Below are 26,014 nucleotides of genomic sequence, written 5' to 3'. Positions count from 1 at the left end.
TGATGAACTCTGCAGCAGTCTTAAAATGTAAAATTAGGTCCACATGTAAATGTAAACACAGAAGTGTGTTGCTGTGCCCAGAAAAAAGACTTATTTGCAGAAATACCTCATCTTACCTTTTCCTTGTCAGATTTTTCTTTTTTATCCTTCTGTTTTGGAGATACCAGTGGGAAGTTGGTACGCAGCTGTCCAGTTCTCCTTTCCCCTTGGACCAAAGGCTTAGACCTTTTCCGTGTCACACTAAATGAAAACAATTATCTTTCAATCTCTTGCAAATTGGCTCTTTGTGTTTGGAGGACCAGGCTTTTGTGTTTGGAGGACCTGATGTGGCAGATCGTAAACAATCTCAAAACTCAATGTCCATTCTCTCCCTTCTCAGTAACTGAATCCTGAACTTATTTGGGATAGCCATGCTCATAGCTAGAAAGGTAAGTTTTCCAGCCTCTCTGGCAGTTGAATGTGTCCAAGTAACCAGATGTTGATCAATGAGGTAAAAGTGGAACGCTGAATTCTAGTAAGACCTCTAGTAAGAAGGTCCTTACTAGAGAGGGAGTGAGATCTTCTGACCTGTTATTCTTTTTTCCAAATGGAAAGCAAATGTAATGACTGGAGCCCCAGCAGTCACTGTGGACCAGGCAGTTGTCTTGAGAAGTAAGCCAAACAATAGAAGGAACACAAGTCACCGATACCACAGAGTCCTCTGCCAGCCTGGATTTCTATCTCCAGACTTCTTTTACATAAAAGATAAGTAAATCTCTGTTTTTATAAGACACTTTATCATATACAGCTGGACCTAATCACAACAGATACACTTGGGAAATTGTTGAAGGAACCACTTTGAAACATTAAGCTTTTGGTGTACTAAATAGCGAACACATCTACAATCCAATTAGCAATGCCAACAGTTTAATCTTTAAAAGCTCGGAGTGACACTGTATGTAGACATGGCTTGTTATCAAGCAAATCCAGGGAAATGTGTCTGTTAGGCTCAGAAATCATGTTTTATGTTAAATAATAACCAAATGGAGCAATGACATTATGACAATCTCTATAAATATATATTATTATTGTTGTCACTTAACCGATGGGCAAATAGAAAGGATATATTACTTGTCCCAGGTTACATGGCAAAGCTGGAAATCCAACCAAAGTGAGTCAGATTTCAGTTTGTGTTATGAAACACTATAATAAGGAATCCTCCATATTTATATTTTTCTAGATAGTCTTGACCATCCCCTAAATTCTCCATTGAGCCATGTCAAAATAGCTGAAACCCAGGAAGGGCTATTCATCCTTAAAGTAAGAGCTGCACAGGTAGTCATGGCATCAAGAGTTTGACCTACAGGGACAGAGTCAAAGTCATTCCTGGCAAATCAATCTAGTCTCCTCTTCAACTGTAATTTAATAGTCTATCTCTTTAAATTGAAAGAAACCTCAAGGGTCACTAATAGTCTGGGAAAATTAGAAGCACTATTGACTTAAGACACTCAGACACATATGTGGTTATTGTTTAATCACAATCAGACATTACGTGGCACAAAATACTCCATCCATCTCTTTGCTGCTCCAAATCTCACAAACATAAAAACCTGAATTTTAAACAAAGAAGTCTTTTGACCAAACTCCCCAATCCCAAAGGAGATGAAAAAGTAATAATGTAAAAAAGTTAAGGTCAAGGTGGTCTGATATCACAGCTAATGACTAACCATTTGTTTACAGGCGGCTCCTGCTCCACCCTGAAAGCTGCCAAGCTCCATTCTCTGTCCAACAAGTGGTTAGTGATCGGTTCCCTGGGTGATTGTCCCTGAAGGTAAGCCATGCTCTGGGGGGTACATTAGGCACTTTAAGTAGGGGTAGTTACCTTTCCCTGACTGGGTATAATGTTTGGCTCTCAAAAGCAAGGTAAGGAATTTTACAGTCAAACAGAATGTCTTGTGAATCTCTGCCCCTGGGATTAAGCGCTGGGATCCCAGGGCGTTCTCACGAACACCAGCACCACGCGTTCTGCAGTTGTGCGCGTTGGCCAGCAGGGTGTTTAAGGTCTGCATGTTCTGTGGACACCAGCACGGTGGTCCACTCTGACTTATAGTCTCTTGAGCTTTAGCCCATCTAGACGATGGTACTCTTCATAATGAACAAGCAGCATGGCGCTGATGCTCACATCCATCAGAACTGGCGCTGGGTGTCAACCCCTTGTAAGGCTGCAGCCGTATATGCTGCATTTATCAGCTCTGGGTTTTAGCAGCAAACCCAGGCCCGTGTGACCAGATCATCACTAGCTTATTTGCCTGGAGAACCCCCTCCCCTACTCGGCCTCATCCACATCTTCCCCCGCAGTAGCTGCTTCTAAGGCCGCGAGGGCTTCGGCCACCTCCGCGTCCTCATCCGCCGTCTCCCAGCTCCCGTCTCCGGGGGAGCCAGGGGCCTCCTCCCACCCGTTTCTCGAATCGACCACAGGCACGTCCTGAGCAGGATCGTCTTTGTCAAAGTAGACACTTGGGATTTCAGTTGTCACGGCCTCGTTTAATGAATCCCAGCTTCTCTTTATGGAGAAGGGCATATTCAAACCACACTCCCCTGCCGGGGGGTGAGTACCTTCCTGGGGTTCCTTCTCAGAGTGGATCTTGAAAAGACGGTCCTTCTCTTGGTGATCAACGTGATCAGTGTTGTCTTCAGCTGAGCTAGAAAACGGAGGGTAGTCCGGGGTGGGTATCTGGAGGACTTGGGCTGGGACTTCCCAGGCCGCAAGCCCGGCTGTGGATGGCGCGCCAGAGCCCCCATTCCTGATTACCTGCGTCTCTCCCGAGCCCAGCTGCATGCAGTCCAGCTCCCTAGCACTCCCTCCTTCAAGGAAGGGCTGGGTCGGGTGACCTTTGTTTGCAGCACTGGCCCAGGAGTCTCTGGCCCCCTGAGGGGGCCCCGGCTCACCAACGAGCTGCAGGACAGCAGCGGGGCCAAGGCCATTGATGGCCCCGCTAGTCTTCTCGGCATAGGGTCCCCCCACAGTATCCTCCGAGAGGAGCGGTCCTCGGGGCGGCCCGTAGGGCTCCTGCGGAGCGGCTGCTCCGCTCCCGCTTGCAGTCCTCTTGGAGCCCTCATTCGGAGGGTCACCCTTGTGCACCAGGATTTCGCTGCTCTGTTTGTCTTTCAATTTAAGAGTGTCCTCTTCATCTAACTTGCAGCTGTTTACTTCGTTAACGTAACCAGGGGAGGGCACGTGAACTGGATCGAAGAGATAGCTAGGATGAGAAGAAGGAAGATCAGTCAAGTATTAACTTTATTAATAACTAACTTTCATTATTAATATTTCTACTACAGGCTCTGCTGCTGGTCTATGGTTCCTGTTAATTTCCATGATTACTCTTTTAAGCCTATCAGTTCAGTTCAGTTCAGTTCAGTCGCTCAGTCGTGTCCGACTCTTTGCGACCCCATGAATCGCAGCACTCCAGGCCTCCCTGTCCATCACCAACTCCCGGAGTTCACTCAGACTCACGTCCATCGAGTCAGTGATGCCATCCAGCCATCTCATCCTCTGTGGTCCCCTTCTCCTCCTGCCCCCAATCCCTCCCAGCATCAGTCTTTTCTTATGTGTACCTAATTAAATAGATATTGGACATGAATCTGAGCAAACTCTGGGAGATGAAGGACAGGGAAGCCTGGCATCCTGCAGTCCATGGGGTTGCAGAGAGTCTGACAGGACGTGGTGACTAAACAGCAACAATTAAGTAGATACAGTGGTATCGAAGTATAAAAGTGGTCTACCGACAGAAAACAGATCTTAGGAAGGAGCTAGAAAAAGGGCAGGAAGAAGGTGAAGAACAAAGTGGGTCATGACATTTAAATACAAAAAAAAAGTAAATAAAACAAACGTTCAACAATAGGGAGATAAGTGGTTAAGAACTGATGCCACAATCCCTCAGTGGAATATTATGTAGTCACTAACATTTCTGCGGTGATTTATTTTCAGTGATACCATTTCAGGCATAACAATTGTGACGTCTAGACTAGCATCAAAGTTATTCACAATAAATACTTTTGAATGGCACCTAACATTAAATTATAACTATAGTGGAAAAAATGATATATGTATGTAGGTATGTATATGTATATATTTATACCTATTTATGTATACACACATAGATACAGATATGGGATAGAACTAACATAATAAAGATAGTTTTGTTATAGAAGCAAAATGATCAGCTAATTTTCCCCCTTTATTTTATATAGAATTATATTCATGTTGCCCAAATTTTTATGACATAGAATCTGGACAAAATTAAAAGCACATACATGACTGGGGTGATTTATTTTCAGTGATGCCATTTCAGGCATCTTCTAAAATTCAAGCTTTTCTTTGCACTGAAACTCTCTGGAGAAATGTAAATTCAACCCAAACCAAAGTCAGCCTCAGAGAATGACAGTGTTCCCAACATGCTCGGAGAACTGCACAAAAAATTTTTTAAAATCTAGCCCCTGTGTTCTTTTAAATAATATTAATGTGGTTCCAAACTCTTAACTTCCTGGCAATGCTAGTCATGCCCCAAGTTGGAAAATGGCATTGAATCCATGCAGGATGTTTAAAAGTGCCTTCGTGATAATCACAATTTCCCATATTTTCAACTTTACCTTTGTATCATTTTACAGCACCTGCACCCCATCTGGATTACTTTTTGTTATCATCTGGGGAAAAAAGAGAGAAGTGTGAATGACATTTTACTTTTTTTTAAATAAAAATTGTTGGTTTTATTGTGGGAAGACATTGGTTTCTTTGCAGTCAGAATGAAGGAGCGGCACAATTTAATTCTATATAAATGAGTGAATATATAAAGTATCAAATATAAACAGTAGTGTAACAAGAAAATAAATTGACAGAAATAATCATTCAACTACTGGCAATAATTAAGACTACCGTTTGAAAGATCTTCTATAAATAAAGAACGAAAAAATACTGTCATAAGATTTTATAGCACACAATTGTATTCCATCCTAATTTATTACTATTATAGTTCCTTCTTCGGTATTAGTGAACACATATCATAGCCTGTCAATTCACTGTGTTTATTATGTGAACCCTCACAGGCAAAAAATGTCTTAGAACGCCAACACCTACAATAAGCTGCTTTAGTAAGACAAAAATCTTCAATGTTTATTTCATTCACCACTTTGGGATTTTCCTTTTGTATTTTAAGATGAATCAAGCTATCCCTCTTTCCTTTTTCTGCAGGAGGAATGGACAAATGTAAGGTAGCCAAGTAGTCAAAGCACACCAAGGAAAGGCAATAATCACACTGTGAGCCCCGGGAACCAGGTCACACTCTCAGGGCGGAGAGCTGTTTAAGATATAAGGGAAGCTGAACCTTCACAGAGGCTTCCCAGGTGGCTCAGGGGTAAAGAATCCATCTGTCAACGCAGGAGACAGCAGTCCCAACCCTGGGACTAAGTCGGGACAGTCGGGAAGATCTGCTTTTGGACAAAATGGCAACCCGCTCTAGTATTCTTGCCTGGAGAATCCCATAGACAAAGGAGCCTGGCAGGCTATAGCCCATAGGGTCGCAGAGTCGGACATCACTGAGGACACCTGTAGGCAGGTAGGCACCTCCACCACACGGGCTGTGCTCTCCAGCCCCATCCTGGCCAGAGACTTCTGCTTCTCTCTGGCTGAGGTGCCTCATCTGTGCAGAGAGTGGAAATGGCTAGCTGCAGGCACTTGCAGTCTGGACTGGACCCAGGCAGCTGAATAAGATTTCAATAGGAATTGTTTGCCTTTTCTTTCCTAGATACTCAAAGTCAGTAGAGTTACAGTTTTTTTGGAAAAGGATAACATGTGAGTAGGGAGGACACTGGTTACCTGGAATACCTTCACATATCTAAAATCACCGATTCAGTATTCGCAAACTAGTCTCTATGCCAGACCTTTCCCTGACTCTGGGAGTTACATATGTCATCTTCATTTTGTAAATGAGGGAAAACAGGTTAACCAATGCCAGAGAAAGAAAGGTGGGATTGAAAAGGACCTGTGTGTTTTCTTCCATTGCCTTCTCCATGGGACTTGGACTTAACCAGGGTGTTAAGCCCTGGTGCAGCAGTAGGCGGTACAAGAGAGCAGAGAGGCTTCCTTGCCCAGGGGTTTCAGTACTAGAGGATGTCCTGGGCTCCCCTGGTGGCACTAGTGGTAAAGAACCAGCCTACTAATGCAGGAGATGTAAGAGATGTGGGTGTGATCCCCTGGGTCAGGAAAATCCCCTGGAGGCGGGCATGGAAACCCATCCCAGTGTTCTTGCCCTGGAGAATCCCATGGACAGAGGAGCCTGGTGGGCTTTGGTCCATGGCGTTGTAAAGAGTAGAACACCACTGAAGCGACTTAGCACAGCACTAGAGGATGTCAGGATATGGCAGATGATCCCAGCTACAGATCCATGTTCCATGTTACAGACCCGTGGAAGTTACAGTTGAGTCATCATCACAAGCTTTATGTGGACTAAAGTGAAGTCACTGTCATGTCCGACTCTTTGCGACCCCATGGACTGTGTAGCCTAACCAGGCTCCTCTGTCCATAGGATTTTCCAGGCAATAGTACTGGAGTGGATTGCCATTTCCTTCTCCAGCGGATCTTCCCTACCCAGGGATGGAACCCAGGTCTCCTGCATTGTAGACAGACGCTTTACCATCTGAGCCACCAGGGAAGTCCATGTGGACTAAACTGCTCCTGTTTTGCCTTTCCCATCACAAGGCATGGACGCTGAACATCACAAGGTCAAAGACATGCCCCTTGGGGCTTCCTGGTGGTGGATGGATTTACCTCTGTGCTGCTTTCATTTCCCGCCTGCCTTCTGTCCCCTGCCGGTTCCCAAGTTACATTTTTTCCCCTCAAGATTGCCCTTTGAATGAAACCTTCTATTCATGTAGAAACCAACCATGTTGTTCTGGTCTTTTCTCTGAAAATCCTAGAAATTAGCATGGAAGAATCTTTAAGTCATCCTCCATGTCTAATAGTTACCAACTTGAAGCAGACAAGCCAATGACAGAATTGAAAGCCCCAGTCCCTTTGTCTCCATAAGAAGCGCATGCTAGAGAGAGAGAGGGATCACTTATTGTTTCTGTTTTGGTTTTTCTTTCCTCTATTTTTTGATCTTGCCACTCAGCACACAGGATCTTCGTTCCTTGACCAGGGATCAAACCCGTGCCCCCTGCAGTGGAAGCCTGCCTGGTGTCTTAACCACCTGACTTCAGGAAGTCTCAGGGATCGTTCATTGTTGGCTGTGTCACTGCCTTCTCTGTTCTCTCTCCTTCCTTCTTTCAATCATGAATGGATTTCCAAGGATTCTACTTTATAAGCCTTTAACCACAGAGAAAATGACCAGTACCATTTAAGAAGTATAGATTAGCTGGTTGATAAATCTAGAGGGAAGTAGTTTTATACCACCTCCCTCCCCAAAGATATCCAGTATCCACATCCTAATCTCTGAAACTTGTGACTGCTACCTCATATGACCAAAAAAAACAAAAAAAAAGTCTTTGCATATGTGATTACAGGTTTGAGATGAGGAGACTGTCTGTCTGGATGATCTGGTTCTGGCCCCAGCTCTGCCCTGTAACTCTGGGCCTCAGCTATTTCATCTATAAATGGGGATAATGATGTATCTACCATGTAGCATTGTTGGGGATTATACGAGTTAACATTCATAATAAGCATATACTTATTACTCAGCTGTGTCTGGATACAGCATGTTTGAAAAAAAAAAAAAAAAAAAGCTTTTCACCTAAGGAAGAAGTACTCTAGTTGCCATGACATATGCCTACAAACAAGAGCATTAACAGTACCAAGTTATACCTGTTTCCAGATAAGGACCAAATGGTATATTTCTATCAACTGTGGCACCAACTGAAAGACACATACCCCAAGTGCAACAAGAGTTCCGCAAGACAGAAATCACAGTGGGCTTAGCCAGCAGTATGTGTACAACCTTTTCCTTTTGCAAAGCACTCTCAATGGAATCACTCCATTTTCCAAGCCCAGGGTTTTGTTTCCAGCCTCCGCTCCCCACTTACATCCATTTTCTGTAAATAATTCATATGTCAGCTTGATAAATCTGTTCAAGAGCCCCCTGTACCCCTCCTCCCTGCCATCACCCCCTCCCCTCCCTCCATCTCCACAACCTACTCTAAAATCCGGCCCCTTTCCACACTGGCAGTATCTTTGTTTATCTTGGAATCTGTTTCTAAAAAGTCAAGAGGATAGGAGGCAAGAAAAAGTCAAAGAAAAAAAAAAAAAAACAAAAAACAGGCTTTGAAGTGTTTGAGAGAGGGCAGACCGCAGTCTTAATAATGTAACTGAAGCAACTGCGAGGTATGAATCACTGAAAAATGTCAGGTAGGTCAACTTTAGGATCATGGGTTCAAGTGTTGTAGGTGGGGAAGGTTTCCTTCTGAACAGAAGAAAGAACAAAAGAGGCTGGTCTTGAGCAACACCTTGCTTTCCCAGTGTCTCCCAGGCTGACCAAGGTCGACCTGACCCCACCCTCTGCCCCTGTGGCTTTGGCCACACTCACAGCCATGCCGGGAACTGAGCTGACTGCTGAGATTCAACTTCTCTGTTTCTTAGAGAACTGACAAGTCACCTGTGCCTTTCACATTACCCTTCCCTCCTCGCCCACCTCCCTGGAAAACCACAGGATCTATATTTTTCTTCAAAGCCATGTAATTATAAAAGGTGTTTTGATGATCCTCCCCAGCCCCTCCACCTTTCACTGCCTCCCTTTAGGGTGCACTCTTGGGTTTCCTACAGACCTAGTCCTGTACCCGAGGGCCATGCCTTGCACCTCTCCCCAGCCCGGTGCCTCTTCCTGGTTAGAGGTCCTGCCCTCGCTCACACCCTGCCATCCTGTGTTCCCTTTTGCAGTGACATTCCTTCTCTCAGTGAGACAGGCTCTAAGGTCCAAGGTCGAGTGACTGCTGACGAAAAGGGTGGGGACTAATGCATTTACACCCAACCCCTGCCTGCCTGTGTCTACAATGATTCTTCCATAAATGATGATTCCTAACATCAAATCTGATTTATTTCTCTTTTCATGTGTCACTCCCACACCTATATCTTGCTTTTAGTGAGGTCTCCCATTTCCAGGTGCAAAAAGGAAATATTCCATGTCCATTTCCCATGGAAACAGGGAAACAAAATATACTCTTTTGAAGTAAGACTAAGTTCAAAATGGGCAGTTTGTCTTCTTTCCCTTCCCCGTCACTGTGACAACAGCTGGGTCAGAGGTGAGAACTCAGTTGTCCAGTGCCCTTTATTATGGAGCAGAAGCAGAATTTGCTTTGTCTTTGGAGTATAAAAGAGCAACAGAGAAGCAAAGGGCAAAGCAACCATCATCTGGTTTCCATAGGAGAAAAGCAAACACCATTAGGACGGTGTGTCCACCCACTTCAGCACCTGCCCCTCCTGGAGTCCTGTGCTGGAGGTTGACTCTTGTCCTGTGTTTAGGGTTGAAATTAAACAGTCCCGTGTTTGAAGATGGTCATGCTAAGACCCCATCAGTTACTAGTCAAGTATTCTTGCTGGAAAATCCGGTTCCACAAGGGGGTTGGTGACGGAGGTAGGGAGAAATGAGGAGGCCAGGGGTGGGAGGGTAAGGGGCACAGGAGTTGTGCAACCAGGCAGAGAAATTAACTGAGCATTCATCAGGAAGTCAAGGAATACAGAAAGAGGCTCAACTCAGCTGGAAAGGGCTGCCTTTGAATAGTGATGATCTTAAAGAATGACACGCACTGGTCAACTGACACAGGACCAGCTTGTAGGCGTCCTACTGGCCCATCTGGAACAATGGGAGCATCGCAGCAAGCACAGACACAAAGGAGTGTAATACACTGACTAAAACAAGGACCTGCGAATCCTCAGGATATAAATCTAAAAAAGGGAGAGCTCTGACTTACAAGTAGAAAGCCTGCTAACAAACAGAATTATATAAATCACCATTAGACAACCATCACCTTAATAGTTGACTCAAGCAAGAATCATCAACAGATGTTTAGATCAGTGGGTAAAAACCTGAAGAAAACGGGATATTTAACCTCAAAGTATTGGCACTGGCCAAAAGTTTGCTTAGGTTTTTCATAACGTCATACCAATGAACTCGTGTGGCCAACCCCAATAGCTCCCCTATACATGCTTGGGGTAAAATAGTATGCTTACAGTGGAGGAACCTGGGTCACAGCACCAAAATCAAAGAACCAAGGGTAATACCGCGAGTAAGAGTTATACCGTGAGAGTAGTCAATAGCCTCAGAGGTGGCGCACCGGGAACTTGGCCTCACTTCTGTGATTTTTCTGTCAAAGAGTATTATCTGGATTGAAGCAGGAGGCAACACCAGTCAAACACAGCTTAAGGGGTATTTTGCAAAACAATTGGTCTGTACTCTTTCCAAAATGTAACTTTAGGAAAAAAAACAAAGACAGACTGCAGGACTATTACAGATTAAAGAAGACAAAAGAGACATGACATGAATGCAATGCATGATCTTTTGGTAACAGGTCATTATTGCCACAACTGGTGAAATCTGAATAAGGCCTGTAGATTAGGTAGTAGTATTAAATCAGTGTTAACGTCCTGCTTTGGATCATTGTACTGGAGCTATATGAGAGCATGCCCTTTTTCTTAGGAAGTATTTCACAGTGACGTATTTAGCAGTAGAGGGACATGGTGGTATCTGTAACTTATTAAAATAATTCAGGGAAAAAAATGTGTGTGTATGTGTGCACAGAGAAAGAAGAATAAAGCAAAGGTAGTAAAGGTTAACATTTGGGGACTCTGAGTAACTGAGGGTCCTTTGTACTTTCCTTGCAATTTTTCATTGTCTGATATGATGTCAATATCAAAAGTTAAAAGGAAAAAAAAAACCCCACTAATCTGATGTCAGTTTCTGTTCTGCTTGTTCCTGGGCTAGGACCCAACACCTACAGAAAACCATTGCGATTAAGCCATTCCCTCTAAAGAAGCACATGGGGAAAGGTCTTGGAAAGGAGCTCATCGAAAGCCCACTAAACTTTCTGCATTTGGCTGTCATTCTGTGTATGTACCGAAGACCTTTTCTCAATAGCCAGCCCCAGGCACTAGAACTCTGAAGGCAAAGAAGATGTTTCCAGTCTTTGGGCTGCCCCACCTCAGAGGGGATTTGGTGTTTGTCTAGGGCTTTGGTGTTTGTCAGCTGCCTGCCTAACCTAGAGCAGCCTCTACCTGTATGGAGCATGTCACATCTGTTATTCAAATAAAGGGATGACTGGTGAGTGACAGAAGTGAGTGAATGAATGGTGAGTATGAGATTTTATAAATTATTCCAGTAGAAGGTCTACCACTTTCCACAATCAAATCTCAACTCTACCGGGTGGTCCAAAATCAAAAGTCAAGTGCATGGCACAAGCTAAGAGAGATAGGAGGGACCGTGATGTAACTCCAAGGGTTAAGGGTGTCCTGCTTCGAGGGCTCTAGTCAATGGGCTTTCATGGCAGCTGCTGGCAAGTGAGTTGAGTTGATAGAAGTTGAAGTACTTGGAAAAGACACAGTAAAATCAAACACTTAAATTTCAACTCTGTTGTGATAAACCAAGTTGCCAATGTTTAGAAAACAGTCCAGGATTTCATCTTAACCTGGCTAGCAGGTGAAGCTGAAAAATATTTAGTGAGTCACTTCTGGGTACTGACCTCTTAGACTCAAGAGGAGTGGATAAAAATAACTACCAGGCATTGAACAAATCACGAGGTGCCTTATAAAAGAAATTAAAAGACTGCCTGCCCAGCTTCATAGACAGTATTTAATTTATGGTGGAAAAAGGACAAGAAGATAATTCTTGACTACTAAATCAATCTGTTTCCTCAGCAGAACCATATTCTCCTTTCTGAGCAGGCTTTGCAAACTCTCTGGGACAACATTTTTTGGTGTTTCCTTTTCTCCTAAAGAGGTTGAGCTTCAGTAATTTTGGAGAAAGACTATAAGACTTTATTATCAGCATCATCAAACAGTCCATTTGATGCACTCCTAGTAGTCAATGTGCTACCATATACGAGTCAGCATCACCTAGAACTGGGCTTCATGGGATATCTGTGCAGCTGCTGCTGCTGCTAAGTCGCTTCAGTCATGTCCGACTCTGTGTGACCCCATAGACGGCAGCCCACCAGGCTCCCCCATCCCTGGGATTTTCCAGGCAAGAACACTGGAGTGGGTTGCCATGTCCTTATCTGTGCAGCTGCTGCTGCTGCTAAGTCACTTCAGTCGTGTCCGACTCTGTGCAACCCCATAGATGGCAGCCCACCAGGCTCCCCTGTCCCTGGGATTCTCCAGGCAAGAATACTGGAGTGGGTTGCCATTTCCTTCTCCAATGCATGAAGGTGAAAAGTGAAAGTGAAGTAGCTCAGATCTGTCCGACTCTGAGCGACCCCATGGCCTGCAGCCTACAGGGTTCCTCCGTCCATGGGATTTTCCAGGCAAGAGTGTTGGAGTGGGGTGCCATCGCCTTCTCCGTATCTGTGCAGAGATGTGTTCAAATGTTCGTCCCCCACTCCTGCCAAAGGGTTCCCTCAAACAGGTTTGGGAATGGGAATAGCAGAGATTAAAGATGAACACATTCACAATTATGAAAAAGAATGATTCCACCCTGTTTAATTCAGTATTTCCCAAAATTATTTGACCACAGAACTTCCCTTCCCCCATAAAAGATATTAATAACCAATAGAATTTATGTTTTGTGGAACTTTGGGAAAAACAATTGTCATGGCAGTTCTAATTGTCAGGAAGGGTTTTGAGCCCCAAACTAATATCGTCAGGAGGGGTTGGTGTTTGTGAACTCAACCAGGCAAAGTCCATGCTGGGTATAAGAAATCCACCTTCCAGCAGTAGGTTCATCATCAACTGTACAGATGTGGGAAAGTAGTGTAATCTCTTGATCCCTCAGGTTCTTTATCTCCCCAGTGAGTCCCTGACATCAAAGGTCTCTTCCAAACTGAACAATGGAGGCGGTGAATCAGTGAAGCAAGTGTCCTCAACTCATGACCTCTCTGACTTGGGTCACACAGTGTTAGCACTGAACACCCAGACAAGGCAGGCACCGATATGACCCTTCTGCAGGGGGGAGCCCTGCTCAGTGGTTTGTGAACTACCACATCCCTATACTGATGGGGGTGTTTGGGTCCCAAGTCCACACTCACCTAAACTAACTGAATGTACAAAGCTTCTCTTCCTGTTTCCTCCCTTCAGGCCCCAAGTTCTCATCTCATTCCCTCAGGTCTGCAGCTCTTTGAAGAGGTCTTCTTGGCTTCTTTGCCAGATAATATGAAGTGACTGAGTGTATACACACACACACACATACACACACACACAGCTGATCAACGCCCTGGAGCCTTGAGATAGAGTCAGTGTGTGTAACTGCAACTTCCCTGGGAAGGGCAAGGACTCAGGTCAGGAGGACAAAGAAGTATGTGCTGGACCTCTTCACTGGAATGGGCTGGGGAAGTGTGTAAGAGTGTGCGCGCGTGTGTGTGTGGCAGGGCTGGGGTATGTGTGAGGCAGGATGGAATTTGTAAGCTTCTGAGAAAATCCATAGTATCAGCAATTCAGCACCATGGTTAAATGAGTAATTTAGGGTGAGTTTGGGTTCCAACACTGCCTCTACCACTTATTAGCTTTGTGACCTCTATGCAAATTTCTTAGCCTCTGCAAACTTTACCTGTCTAATCAGCAAAATAGGAAAGGTAACAATTCCTGTTTATCAGGATTGTTTCAAAAATTAGTGAGATAAAAGTATGTATGGCATTTATTATGTCTGGCACCCTGCCAGTGCTTATTAATGATTATAAATAATTAACATTCTATTGTTTAATATGCATCAAGTACTGTTTTAAAAAAATTCATGTATTCATTTCAACTCCACAATAACCCTTGAAGGAAGAAGCCAGTATTTTGTTTGTTTGTTTGTTTCTTATTGGCTGCACCATGTGGCTTGAAGGATCTTGTTTCCTGACCAGGGAATGAACGTGGGCCATGGCAGTAAAAGCTGCTGCTGCTGTTGCTGCTAAGTTGCTTCAGTCGTGTTCGTCTCTGTGCGACCCCAGAGATGGCAGCCCACCAGGCTCCCGAGTCCCTGGGATTCTCCAGGCAAGAACACTGGAGTGGGTTGCCATTTCCTTCTCCAATGCATGAAAGTGAAAAGTGAAAGTGAAGTCCGACCCTCAGCAACCCCATGGACTCCAGCCCACCATGCTCCTCCGTCCATGGGAGTTTCCAGGCAAGAGTACTGGAATGGGTTGCCATTGCCTTCTCCAGGCAGTAAAAGCAGAGAGTCCTAATCAGTGGACTGCCAGAAAAATCCCTATAATTATTTTAACTGAAGGATAGTTGATTTACGATATTATATTAGTTTCAGGTGTACAGCACAGTGATTCAATATTTTGTAAATTATTTAAAGTTACCACAAAATACTGGTTACATTTCCCTGTGCTGTACAATATGTCCTTATTGCTTATCTATTTTGTACACGATAGTTTTAATCACATGCCACCGCCTGGCCCCTCCTCTCCTCCTTCTCCCCACTGTTAACACCACTAGCTTGTTTTCTGTATCTGTGAGTCTGTTTCTGTTCCGCTGTATTCTTTTGTTTCATTTTTGAGACTCTACATATGAATAAAATTGTTCAGTATTCGTCTTTCTCTGTCTGATTTCTTTCACTAAACGTCATACTCTAGGTCCATCCATGTTGTTGTAAATGGCAGAATTTAATTTGTTTTTATGGCTGAATCATATTCCATTATATTACATATATCACACCTTCATTATCCATTCATCTGTTTATGGACACTTAGGTTGCTTCCATATCATGGCTTCCATAAACAGTGTTGCTATGAACATTGGCGTGCCTGGATCTTTTTGTACTAGCGTTGTAGGTTTTTTTTGGATATATACCTTGGAATGGAATTGCTGAGTCATATGGTAGTCTATTTTTAGTTTTCCGAAGATCTTCCATACTGGTTTCCATAGTGGCTGCAACATTACATTCCTACCAGCTGTGTACAGAAGTTGGAAGCCAGTATTTTATGGATAAGTAAATGGATATATAAATTAGAGAGTGGTTCCCAGGTGGCACTAGTCATATAGAAGCCACCTGCCAATTCAGGAGACATAAGAAACTCGGGTTCAATCCCTGGGACAAGAAGATACCCTGGAAGAGGGCATGGCAACCCATGCCTGGAGAATCCCATGGATGGAGGAGCCTGGCGGGCTGTTACAGTCCATGGGGTTGCACAGAGCTGTACATGACTGAAGCGACTTAGCGCACACAGGCACAGTGTACCTATTATAATTCTGCTGTTACTGTTTTCATTATTAACATTAACTATATAATATTTATATATTATATCTTTCTTATTATATTAATACCATAATATCTCTTACTAGGTTCTGTTCGTTTCTGAGTCCACAGAATTTCACAATAAGCAGCAGCTTGTGATCCAGTATGTTTTGCAAAAGGGAACTGGATCCTCTTGATTTGGGTTCTGATAGAATATCAAGGAGAGTTAAGAAAGTCTAAAGTGAACAATGCAAAGAAACAGAGGAAAACAACAGAATGGGAAAGGCTAGAGATCTCTTCAAGAAAATTAGAGATACCCAGGGGTCATTTCATGCAAGGATGGGCACAATAAAGGATAGAAATGGTATGGACTTAACAGAAGCAGAAGATATTAAGAAGAGGTGGTAAAAATATACAGAAAAACTATACAAAAAAGGTCTTAATGACCCGGATAACCATGATGGTGTGGTTACTCACCTAGAGCTAGACATCCTGGAATGTGAAGTCAAGTGGGTCTTAGGAAGCATTACTGTGAACAAAGCTAGTGGAGGTGACAGAATTCTAGCTGAGCTATTTCAAGTCCTAAAAGATGATGGCGTTAAAGTGCTCATTACGTCACTCATTACGTCAGCAAATTTGGAAAACTCAGCAGTGGCCACAGATTAGAAAAGGTCAGTTTTCATTCTAATCCCAAAGAAGGGCAATGTTAAACAATGTTCAAATTATTGTATAATTGCACTCATTTCACATGCCAGAAAGATTATGCTCAAAATTCTTCAAGCTAGGCTTCAGCAGTACATGAATTGAGGACTTCCAGATGTATAAGTTGGATTTAGAAAAAGCAGAAGAACCAGAGATCAAATTGCGAACATCCTCTGGATCATAGAAAAAGCAAGGGAATTAAAAAAAAAATCCCCTTCTGCTTCATTGACTATGCTAAAGCCTTTCACTGTGTGGATCACAATAACTGTGAAAAATTCTTAAAGAAATGGGAATTAGGTTTACCTGTCTCCTGAGAAACCTGTATGCAGAACAAGGAGTAACAATTAGAACGAGACATGGAACAACAAACTGGTTCCAAATTGGAAAAGGAGTCCATCAAGGCTGTATATTGTCACCCTGCCTATTTAACTTCTATGCAGAGTACATCATGAGAAACGCTGGACTGGAAGAAACACAAGCTGGACTCAAGATTGCAGGGAGAAATATCAACAACCTCACATATGCAGATGATACCACTCTAATTGCAGAGAGTGAAGAGGAACTAAAGAGCCTCTGATGAAGGTGAAAGAGGAGAGCGAAAAAATTGGCTTAAAACTCAACATTCAAAAAGTAAGATCAGGGCATCCAGTCCCATCACTTCATGGCAAATAGATGGGAAAAATTGGAAATAGTTACAGATTTTATCTTCTTGGACTCCAAAATCACTGAGAACGGTGACTGCAGCCATGAAAGTAAAAGACACTTGCTCCTTGGAAGAAAAGCTATGACAAATCTACACAGGGTATTAAAAAGGAAATCAACTCTGACTACTAACTGGATGGACTGATGCTGAAGCTCCAATACTTTCACCACCTGATGCGAAGAGCAAATGCATTGGAAAAAGACCCTGATGCTGGGAAAGACTGAGGGCAGGAAGAGAAGGGGAAAACAGAGGATAAGATGGTTGGATGGCATCACCAACTCAATGGACACGAGTTTGAGCAGATTCTGGGAGATAGTGAAGGACAAGGAAGCCTGGAGTGTTGCGGTCCATGGGGTTGCAAAGTGCCTAACACCACTTAGGGACTGAACAGTATTTCATACATGTGGTTTCATCTATTAGCCGCCAGATGGCAGTATACATTGGGTATTTAATTTCAAGGGAGGGACTTAGTATGCGAAAGGCCTTAAATACAGGAGAATTAGGGCTTAAACAGTGTAGGTGCTCTGCCATGTGGCGAAGTTACAGAGTAGGTAATTTGGTAAACATTCAGATAATTATTGTGTTAAGTTCTGGTAGCCACGGTACCACCTTATGGCAGAGTTTCCTCCAGCTCTGGCTGGGCATGGGATTTACTCTGTAGCCTGGCCAGACCATGGATGGGTCAAAAGACTCCTGCAATTCTACAGACACCTCTCTTCACACAAATGGGACCTGATGCCTGGATGAAAGTTTTGGGGAAGGACTAGGGGAGGCAGGATAGGATATGGAGGGGTTCACTTCCTGCCCTGGGTTAGATCTGCTGCAGCTGGACCTGTCCATTTCACAGTTCCTTCCCTAGGGCCATCCTTGTGCTCGCCCCAGGCCCTGTGTGCTGCCCACGGTGTGAGCTGGTCTTGGGGCCCCATCTTCTGGATGAGGGTACATGACCATATTCTAGGGGGTAAAGATAAGCTATAAAATAAATCTGGCCCAGTTCAAAGGTTTCTGGGGAAGAAGCCCATTACTTTGTATTTAAAAGAAATTCAGAATATTGTGTTTGAAAAGGCAAATTGTGCCTCAATTATTAGAATTAAACAAAGGTATGCAGAAATTTACAAGTTCTGTTGGTAACTTGTGGTCAGCCCTCTAGACCAGGTCCTTCTTCCTGTACCCTGGGGAGAAAGGTTCTAGGGAAAAGTTTGAGAAGCTATTCCCCTATTGTCTGGACTGTAAATTCCTGGGGGTAGGCTCCTACTTAGGTCAGGAGGGGTGCAATTCATTACTGAACCAAGGTGTGCAGGTGACAGGGGTGGGATCCTGGGGGACATTGAGAGGCAGAGGGCACCAGGGCCATCAGGCGTCCTCCTGGGTCTGTGTGGGGCCCGATAGCCTGCATTTCCAACAAGCTCCCAGGTGGTGCTAACACTGCTGTCTAAGGACCGCACTCTGAGAACTACAGCTTTATGGTTTTAAGGAAATAAACGCAGGCAGGAGTCTTTGTTTTGCCAATGTTACTGGTTGGTCTAGGCGAGCTCTACTTAAAGGGAGAGGCCTAACACTCTAAGAACTCTGTGTCTTGGGGAATTTCAGGCAACAGTGAGGTGGTTACCATTACCACTGGCCTCTTTCGGTGACAGATGGCATGGCCCAAACCAAGTTGGCCAAAACATAACTTTATGTTGGTCAGAAACTAATACCAGTAATCACTGCTTCCAATTCCACTGCCAATGGGCGCAGCTTATAATCCTGTTAAGTTTCTAAAAATTCTGTTCTTCAGAATTTGCTTTTTAACAGTTTTTAACTTACGTTCCTCTATCCTTCTCTATGGGTACTATAACAGGAGAAAGTGAAAATAAACCAAGTGTCCAATAATAAAGGGATCAGTTTGGACAACCTAAATGTTTACTAACTGAGGAACAGTGGAAACAAACCCAACTAATAGTCGAAACAATGCCAGCATTGGGCCGGTCCACTGCCTGTCTGCTCTTCGATCGGTCTCTGCCTCCCTTGCCCGCTCAGTTTTTCAGGGCACCCTAACACTGAGGAGCCCTTGTCTGGATCTGGGTGAGTCCCACCAGTGGAAGGTACTGGTGGAAGAAGGAGAGGATGAGGGAAGGCAGGGTCTGGTTCCCTTCCTCTCTCTGCTTTGGACGGCATCCTGCTCATCCCGGTAGTGGCCAGCTCTCGTCCACAGCAAGAGATGTGCAAGAGCCCCACCCGCTATGGTGCCTCACCAGGCTCCAGCCACCGACCCAGCACCTGGTTCTGGGCTCCCCTTAGGATGGTAATGTCTTCCTGCCTTGACCATCTCCGTGTTTAACTCAGCATCTCATTTGGTTTCCCAGATCTTCCAATACCCACATAACCCACTGACTATAACATCCTTCTGTTTGAAAGGAAGAGTTCTCATTCTTGACTGGACCTTCCCTAATACAAATAATATCCTGACTAAAGGCTTCCTGTGTGTGAAGTCGCTCAGTCGTGTCCGACTCTTTGCGACCCCGTGGACTGTAGCCCGCCAGGCTCCTCTGTCCATGGGATTCTCCAGGCAAGAATACTGGAGTGGGTTGGCATTTCCTTCTCCAGGGGATCTTCCCAACCCAGGGATTGAACCAGGGTCTTCTGCATTGCAGGCAGACGCTTTATCCTCTGAGCCACCAGGGAAGTTCTGGCTTCCTAGCTAGTTATTAAGTGATATACAATAAGAGTGTTGAACTCTGTACAGATGGGTAGTATCCAATGTACTTGTTGCTAATTTCTGATGTAGGACAAGTCATGGTGGGTGTCAGTGGTGGTTGGGGAAGGGACTTTAGCCTCTCCGTCATCTCCGTCAATTTCTCTTGCCTTTCCCACCCCAGATCAGTCTGTTTACTGTGCAAAACAACTTCTAGACAAGTCTCCTGTCTTCCCTTCTAAGCTCTGAAACCTTCCTAGTAGATAGATATTCTAAAACTGCCACTGGAGAAAGTATAGGGAACACATGGACCTTCACACTATTTTCAGTAATCTCATGAAAATACTCAATATCATTAACACATATGGGTGACTGTGGTTAATAAATAAGTTTAGGTGTCTTTTATGTCTGCTGAAATATGAAGGGCATTCTCTATTATTCATGTGGGTGCTATTAATCTATTCCCCATTATCAATGTAGTAGCAGGAAGTTTATTTTTAATACACCCCCAAATCCTTCAGTTCAGTTCAGTTCAGTTGCTCTGTCGTGTCCGACTCTTTGCGACCCCATGAATCGCAGCACACCAGGCCTCCCTGTCCATCACCAACTCCCGGAGTTCACTCAAACTCATGATCATTGAGTTGGTGATGCCATCCAGCCATCTCATCCTCTGTCATCCCCTTCTCCTCCTGCCCCCAATCCCTCCCAGCATCAGAGTCTTTTCCAATGAGTCAACTTTTCGCATGAGGTGGCCAAAGTATTGGAGTTTCAGCTTTAACATCAGTCCTTCCAATGAACACCCAGGACTGATCTCCTTTAGAATGGATTGGTTGGATCTCCTTACAGTCCAAGGGACTGTCAAGAGTCTTCTCTAACACCACAGTTCAAAAGCATCAATTCTTTGGCATTCAGCTTTCTTCACAGTCCAACTTTCACATCCATACATGACCACTGGAAAAACCATAGCCTTGACTAGACGGACTTCTGTTGGCAAAGCAATGTCTCTGCTTTTGAATATGCTACCTAGGTTGGTCATAACTTTCCTTCCAAATCCTTCAGGGAGTTTCTAATTCAACAGTTGAAGACAGTATCTATAACTCTTAGAGCTGGGAGTCCAGATATCACCATGCATTTATCAGTTGCTTTTGAAATATGTTTTGAGGAAGTCTTGCAAATGACCACAGACAGCTCTGAAGTGAAAGAGACATTACAGAGAGCTCAGCTAATCACATATACGTGCGTGCATGCTCAGTTGCTCAGTCGTGTCATAGACTGTATTGTAGCCCATCAGGTTCCTCTGTCCAAGGAATTTCCCAGGCAAGAGTGCTGGAGTGGGAGGTCATTTCCTACCTCAGAGGATCTTCCTGACCCAGGGATCACATACACAATCTCACTTAACATGACAGACTATCATCAATGATATGGGATTAGGTGTTTACCATGAATTCTGCTACTTGGGTAGAAACTTGTTCACTGATGAACTAGTAGACCATGTCACTGGTAACCAAACCAAACCACATGTGTTCAGGGATAATGTCCACAGCACAAACACTCAGGCTCAACTGAAGATGGGGACAGGCCATCACCTTCTGGGTGGCTTTTAGTTTCTAAGAATATGAACAAGTACACTTTGGAGACTCTTCAGATAATACAATTTGAGAAGACTTTTAAAATTTGAAGTGAAGATGATGTGTTTTCACTTAACATGTGCAGTTCTATGTCTTTTTCATGTGGGATTCGGTGGCCCCCCTCCCATCACACTCTTGACCACCCGTAATCACAGTATCATCTGACATGACTCATCTCAACTCAGCTTGTTGGGCTGATCCTCTTGACTTTGACTTAAGTTATATAGGAAGCTCAGCATCACCAATCTTTAGTAGGATATCTGCTTAAACTCATCAGAGATACCCTTGCATTATTAGTTCATAATTGATTTCATTTTTATAGCCACCTCAACAGAATGACTGGTCAAAGAATGTGTGTAAAAATCATATCTGGTTCTAGAAGAAGAGGACGAAGAATTTTAAGACCCAGTAGATAGAGGACAGTCTGTCTATCATAATTAAGGGAGTGGGCTCTGGAGTCAAAAGTCTGGATTGGCCTGACATAAGCTGGATGATCTTGAGTAGCTTAACCTCTCAGAGTCTAAGCTTTGCCAGACACTAGATAGGGAAACAGTGACACGGAATCGTGAAGGGTTCCTCTGAGAACCACACGACTTATACATGTGATGGACCTGGCAGAGTGTGACTAGCAAGTAGCAGGTTCTTAATAGATGTGGGCTGCTCTCACCTTCATGGCCATCGTCTGTGAGAAAATTTTTTAACCCTGGCCTAGGAGAAGGTAATGGCAACCCACTCCAGTATTCTTGCCTGGAGAATCCCATGGACGGAGAGCCTGGTAGGCTGCAGTCCATGGGGTCGCTAAGAGTCGGACACGACTGAGCGACTTCACTTTCACTTTTCACTTTCATGCATTGGAGAAGGAAACGGCAACCCACTCCAGTATTCTTGCCTGGAGAATCCCAGGGACAGAGGAGCCTGTTGGGCTGCCGTCTATGGGGTCCCACAGAGTTGGACACGACGGAAGCAACTTAGCAGCAGCAGCAGTGACTTTTAGACACGGAGAACAGAAATGGGTGATGTTCTGACCCAATCCTCCCTGGAATCCCACGAGAGTCAGGCGTGTCTCCAACACAGGGTGTGTCGCTAACATTGGTAAGTAGCCTTATCTGGAAGGTGGGGGAAGTCTGGAAGATAACTGAAGCATTTAGAAAAAATGAAGTTCTGGAAATGAAGAAGTTGAAGAGGAGGCGATGTGGACAGCAGTTTATAAACTTCTACAGTTTATAAATGCTACAGTCTTATAAAGCTACAAATAATGATGACTTTAAAAGCAAGCACAGCTCAAGGCTGGATGCTTGGAATGGACTAGTTCTGGTTAATCTCCAGTATTCTAGACGGCCAAACTTCAGCGACTCTTAAAGAACATCCTACTACACAACCGCTGTATTTTATAATACAGGCTTCCCACTCAAGGTGGGAAGTGTGGACTGGTCAGAGGACAAGAAAAAACAGACTCTCCCATGTTTGTAGATGACACTGCATGTGCAGAATTTGGACACTGATGTTCCTTTTGTTGTTCTTCAGTCACTCTTTGTGACCCCATGGACTGCAGCACACCAGGCTTCCCTGTCCTTCACTATCTCCCAGAGTTTGCTCAAACTCATGTCCATTATTTCTTTGAAGTTTGCACTTAAGAAGAATAAGCGTGGTTTCAAGGCCTTGAATATCCTTGAGAATCTGAGGATAAAACACTCTGCTAGTGACCAGGACACAAGAGGCAGAGAGCTCTGCTGTATGTTAAAGGGTTCACCAGTTATTCACGCATCAAATATTTCCTGAGCACCAATTTTGTGCAAGTACCAAATTCAGTTCCAGGGAGCTGAAAAGAATTCACAGTCTAGCAGTGAAGACAGATGCATAAATACATGACTGAGGGAGTGCTAAGAGTATGAATTTTAAGTATGGGGACTTTCCTGGTGGTACAGTGGTTACGTATCTGCCTGGCAATGCAGGGGATGCAGGTTTGCTCCTTGGTTGGGAACTAAGAGCCCACATGCTACAGAGCGACTAAGCCTGCTCGCTGCAACTCGAGAGCCCATGTGCTGCAACGGAAGCCCGTGCACTCTGGAGCCCGTGTGCTGTAACTACTGATACTGTGCAGCACAACGCAATAGCCTGCATGACACAATGAAGATTTCGAGTGCCACAACTAAGACCCGATGCAGCCAAAGAAAGAAAGAAAGAATAAATATTAAAATAAAATAAAGTGTGTCATGCATTGTGTTCTATAAGGCAACAAGTGCCCAAGTAATCTTGGGAAAAGACTTATGGCTGAAAGCGAGCAGATAAAGGGGTTGGTAGGGGTCTAGACCACATTCCAGGGGAAGGCGACCTCTGACACGCTCTCTGAGGCCCACTCTTGTCTCTCCGTGTGCTCTGCCCCTGCCCTGTCCTAAGACATTATCACTTCTCTCTTACCTGAGTTATTGCAAAGCCTCTTGCCACTGCATCCCCATGTCTTCTAAGACATTGGCCACACGGAAGTCATGGGATCTTTCTAGGCCACAAACCTGAATCTTATCAGTCCCCTTGCTTAAAACTTTTCATTGTAAAGGAAATCAGTCCTGAATATTCATTGGAAGGACAGATGCTGAAGCTGAAACTCCAATACTTTGGCCACTTGATGCAAAGAACTGACTCACTAGAAAAGGCCCTGATGCTGGGAAAAATTGAAGGTGGGAGGAGAAGGGGATGACAGAGGATGAGATGGTTGGATGGCATCACCGACTCAATGGACATGAGTCTCCATCACGGAAGTTGGTGATGGACAGGGAGGCCTGGCGGTGCTGCAATTCATGGGCTCTCAAAGAGTTGGACACGACTGAGTGACTGAACTGAACTGAACTAAAAACTTTTCAAAGGCGTCCAATAGCCTCAGGATTTAATAACATAGAGTAACAAAGATGACACTAAAAATAGCAAACTTCCATAGAGTGTCCCATGCACCGGGTGTTCCATGCGCTTTATGTGTGCAACTGCTCCTCATTATTTGTGGATTCCATAGGTGTAAATTATCTACTGTCTAAAATTAATTATAAGCCCCACATTAATACTTGCTGTGCTTTGGGGGCATGCACAGGGTGGTGAAATATTGGAGTGGAGCTAACTGAGCTCAAACAAGGTAATACTCAGCGTTCTTGTTTTAGCCTCACACTGTACATTGTTCAATGTGAAGACTTAGATGGGTCATGTTGTATGTTACTTGTTTTAGAACAAACAAACTTTGTTCTTTGTTCCCAAACAACAAATGGAAAAAGAAAATAACAGCATTTTACTCAAACCTGAATGAATCTGAAAGATTGCCTTGTCTACCAGATTTAATGTTTCAGGTAATAAAAACTGCAGAGGGAGACCAAATAATAGAAAATTTAATGGAAAGTGGAAAGAATAGACCTTCTTCCCAAAACATAACAAAGAGAAGAGCTTACCTGTTGTGGAAATTGTCCATTAGGTTTCTCTAGACATTTAACTTCTCTTCCTGCAGCTAAAAGAAACAAAAAACAGTTGAAAACAGGCCTGCCAGTTACCTCCTTTTCATAGCCAAGATGCATCTTGAAAGTAACAACAGAGAGCATTTCCGGAGAGAGACGTAGGTAGTGATGTGGGGGAAAGGATTCCTGGCCTGGACCAGTGACTCCAGGCAGACAAGGGCTTTGAAATTTACCAGGCCTGCGATACTGAATTAACAATCAATTAATGCCCAATTAATCATTTACCCAAATATCAGTGTTTCATCTATAAAATATGGTTGTAGTGAGATTTAAACAGCACAACAGGAAAGCTATTGAGAAACATTTACATAACTGAAGGAATGAGATTTTAGATAAAAGCACTCATCAAGTGACCAAAGTGATGAATAAAACTAAACCCAACTCCAAGAAACATCATTGTGATATTTCAGAAGTGAGGTAAAAGTAAAGCTCCTACAGGCTTCTACAAAGGAAAAACTGACCATATACAAAGAGCTGGGGATCAGAATGGTTTTAGACTTCTTAAATACATACACAGTGCTGTGCTGTGCTTAGTCATGTCTGACTCTTTACGACCCCATGGACTAAAGCATGCTGGGCTTCCTTGTCCTTCACTATCTCCCAGAGTTTTCTCAAACTCATGTCCATTGAGTCGGTGATGCCATCCAACCATCTTATCCTGTCACCCCCTTCTCCCCCTGCCCTCGATCTTTCCTAGCATCAGGGTCTTTTCCAGTGTCTCGGCTCTTCACATCAGGTGGCCAAAGTATTGGAGCTTCAGCTTCAGCATCAGTCCTTTCAATGAATATTTAAGGTTGATTTCCTTTAGGATATCCTGGTTTGATCTCCTACACACTATTCTAAATTTGCCCAAATTACCAAGGAAATGAGAAGGTACAATAAAGACATTTTCAGATAAGAAAAGTCTCAAAAATTTTACCATCCCTTCCTGGAAAGGAGTCTATTAGAAGATGTAATAAACAAATGAGGAAGTAAACCAAGAGGGGAAGGCAAGGAATATAAGAAATAGGACATTAAACACAGGAGAGAGACAAAAGGAACGCCTAGGACAACCGCCATGGAGATTCCAGAATCCCAGCACTGGAAGCTCATTCCCACTGCAGAAGGTAAGAAGGCTCTGGGCAGTTTTCTTTTAAGAGAAGAAACTGACAGAATCACTGAAGTATCCTACAGAGAAAAATACACATGCTAGGGAAAGAATTTGGTGTCAAATTAGTGGTAAGGATGCAGAATACTGAACAAATGAAAAAAACAAATCATTTGTTACCTTCAGAAAAAAAACTGTGCAGGAAAGAAAATGTAGTTCTAATTCTCTACTTGGCTTAGCTATGAACAGCAGTTATGTAGTTATAATAAATACTAGCTATTTATCTAACTAAAACTGGAGGTGGAGTTCTATAGGGAGGGGGGACATTCCTTATGTGTGGTGGGGCAGGGGGTGGAAGTTGAACCATCTTCTTCCACAGTGGAAGATAATGTCTAAA

At 43.9% G+C, this 26,014-nt stretch overlaps 1 protein-coding gene and 1 pseudogene across 2 annotated transcripts in view; both read right to left on the bottom strand.

The window, feature by feature from the left end:
- Nucleotides 1–1,804: 1,804 nt before the first annotated feature.
- PGCKA1 (PDCD10 and GCKIII kinases associated 1) overlaps nt 1,805–26,014 on the bottom strand; it is an 82,033-nt gene continuing 57,823 nt past the window's right edge. The window contains exons 2-4 of one of the 2 annotated variants that reach the window (XM_070372255.1): nt 24,468–24,523; nt 4,630–4,683; nt 1,805–3,239 (exon numbers count right to left, since the gene is read on the bottom strand). In XM_070372255.1, coding sequence (XP_070228356.1) covers nt 2,306–3,239; nt 4,630–4,661 — 966 coding nt within the window. In that variant the 5' untranslated portion in view covers nt 4,662–4,683; nt 24,468–24,523 and the 3' untranslated portion in view covers nt 1,805–2,305. The remainder of the gene's footprint in view (nt 3,240–4,629; nt 4,684–24,467; nt 24,524–26,014) is intronic. The other variant, XM_070372256.1, reaches the window with a different exon arrangement.
- On the bottom strand, nt 4,728–5,632 carry LOC102279283 (CDGSH iron-sulfur domain-containing protein 2-like; annotated as a pseudogene).

Source organism: Bos mutus, chromosome 6 (genome assembly GCF_027580195.1).
Source record: "Bos mutus isolate GX-2022 chromosome 6, NWIPB_WYAK_1.1, whole genome shotgun sequence".
Classification (NCBI taxonomy): Eukaryota; Metazoa; Chordata; class Mammalia; order Artiodactyla; family Bovidae; genus Bos; species Bos mutus.
The sequence above is the reverse complement of the archived record's forward strand: the minus strand, read 5'-3'. Positions and strand labels throughout refer to the sequence as shown.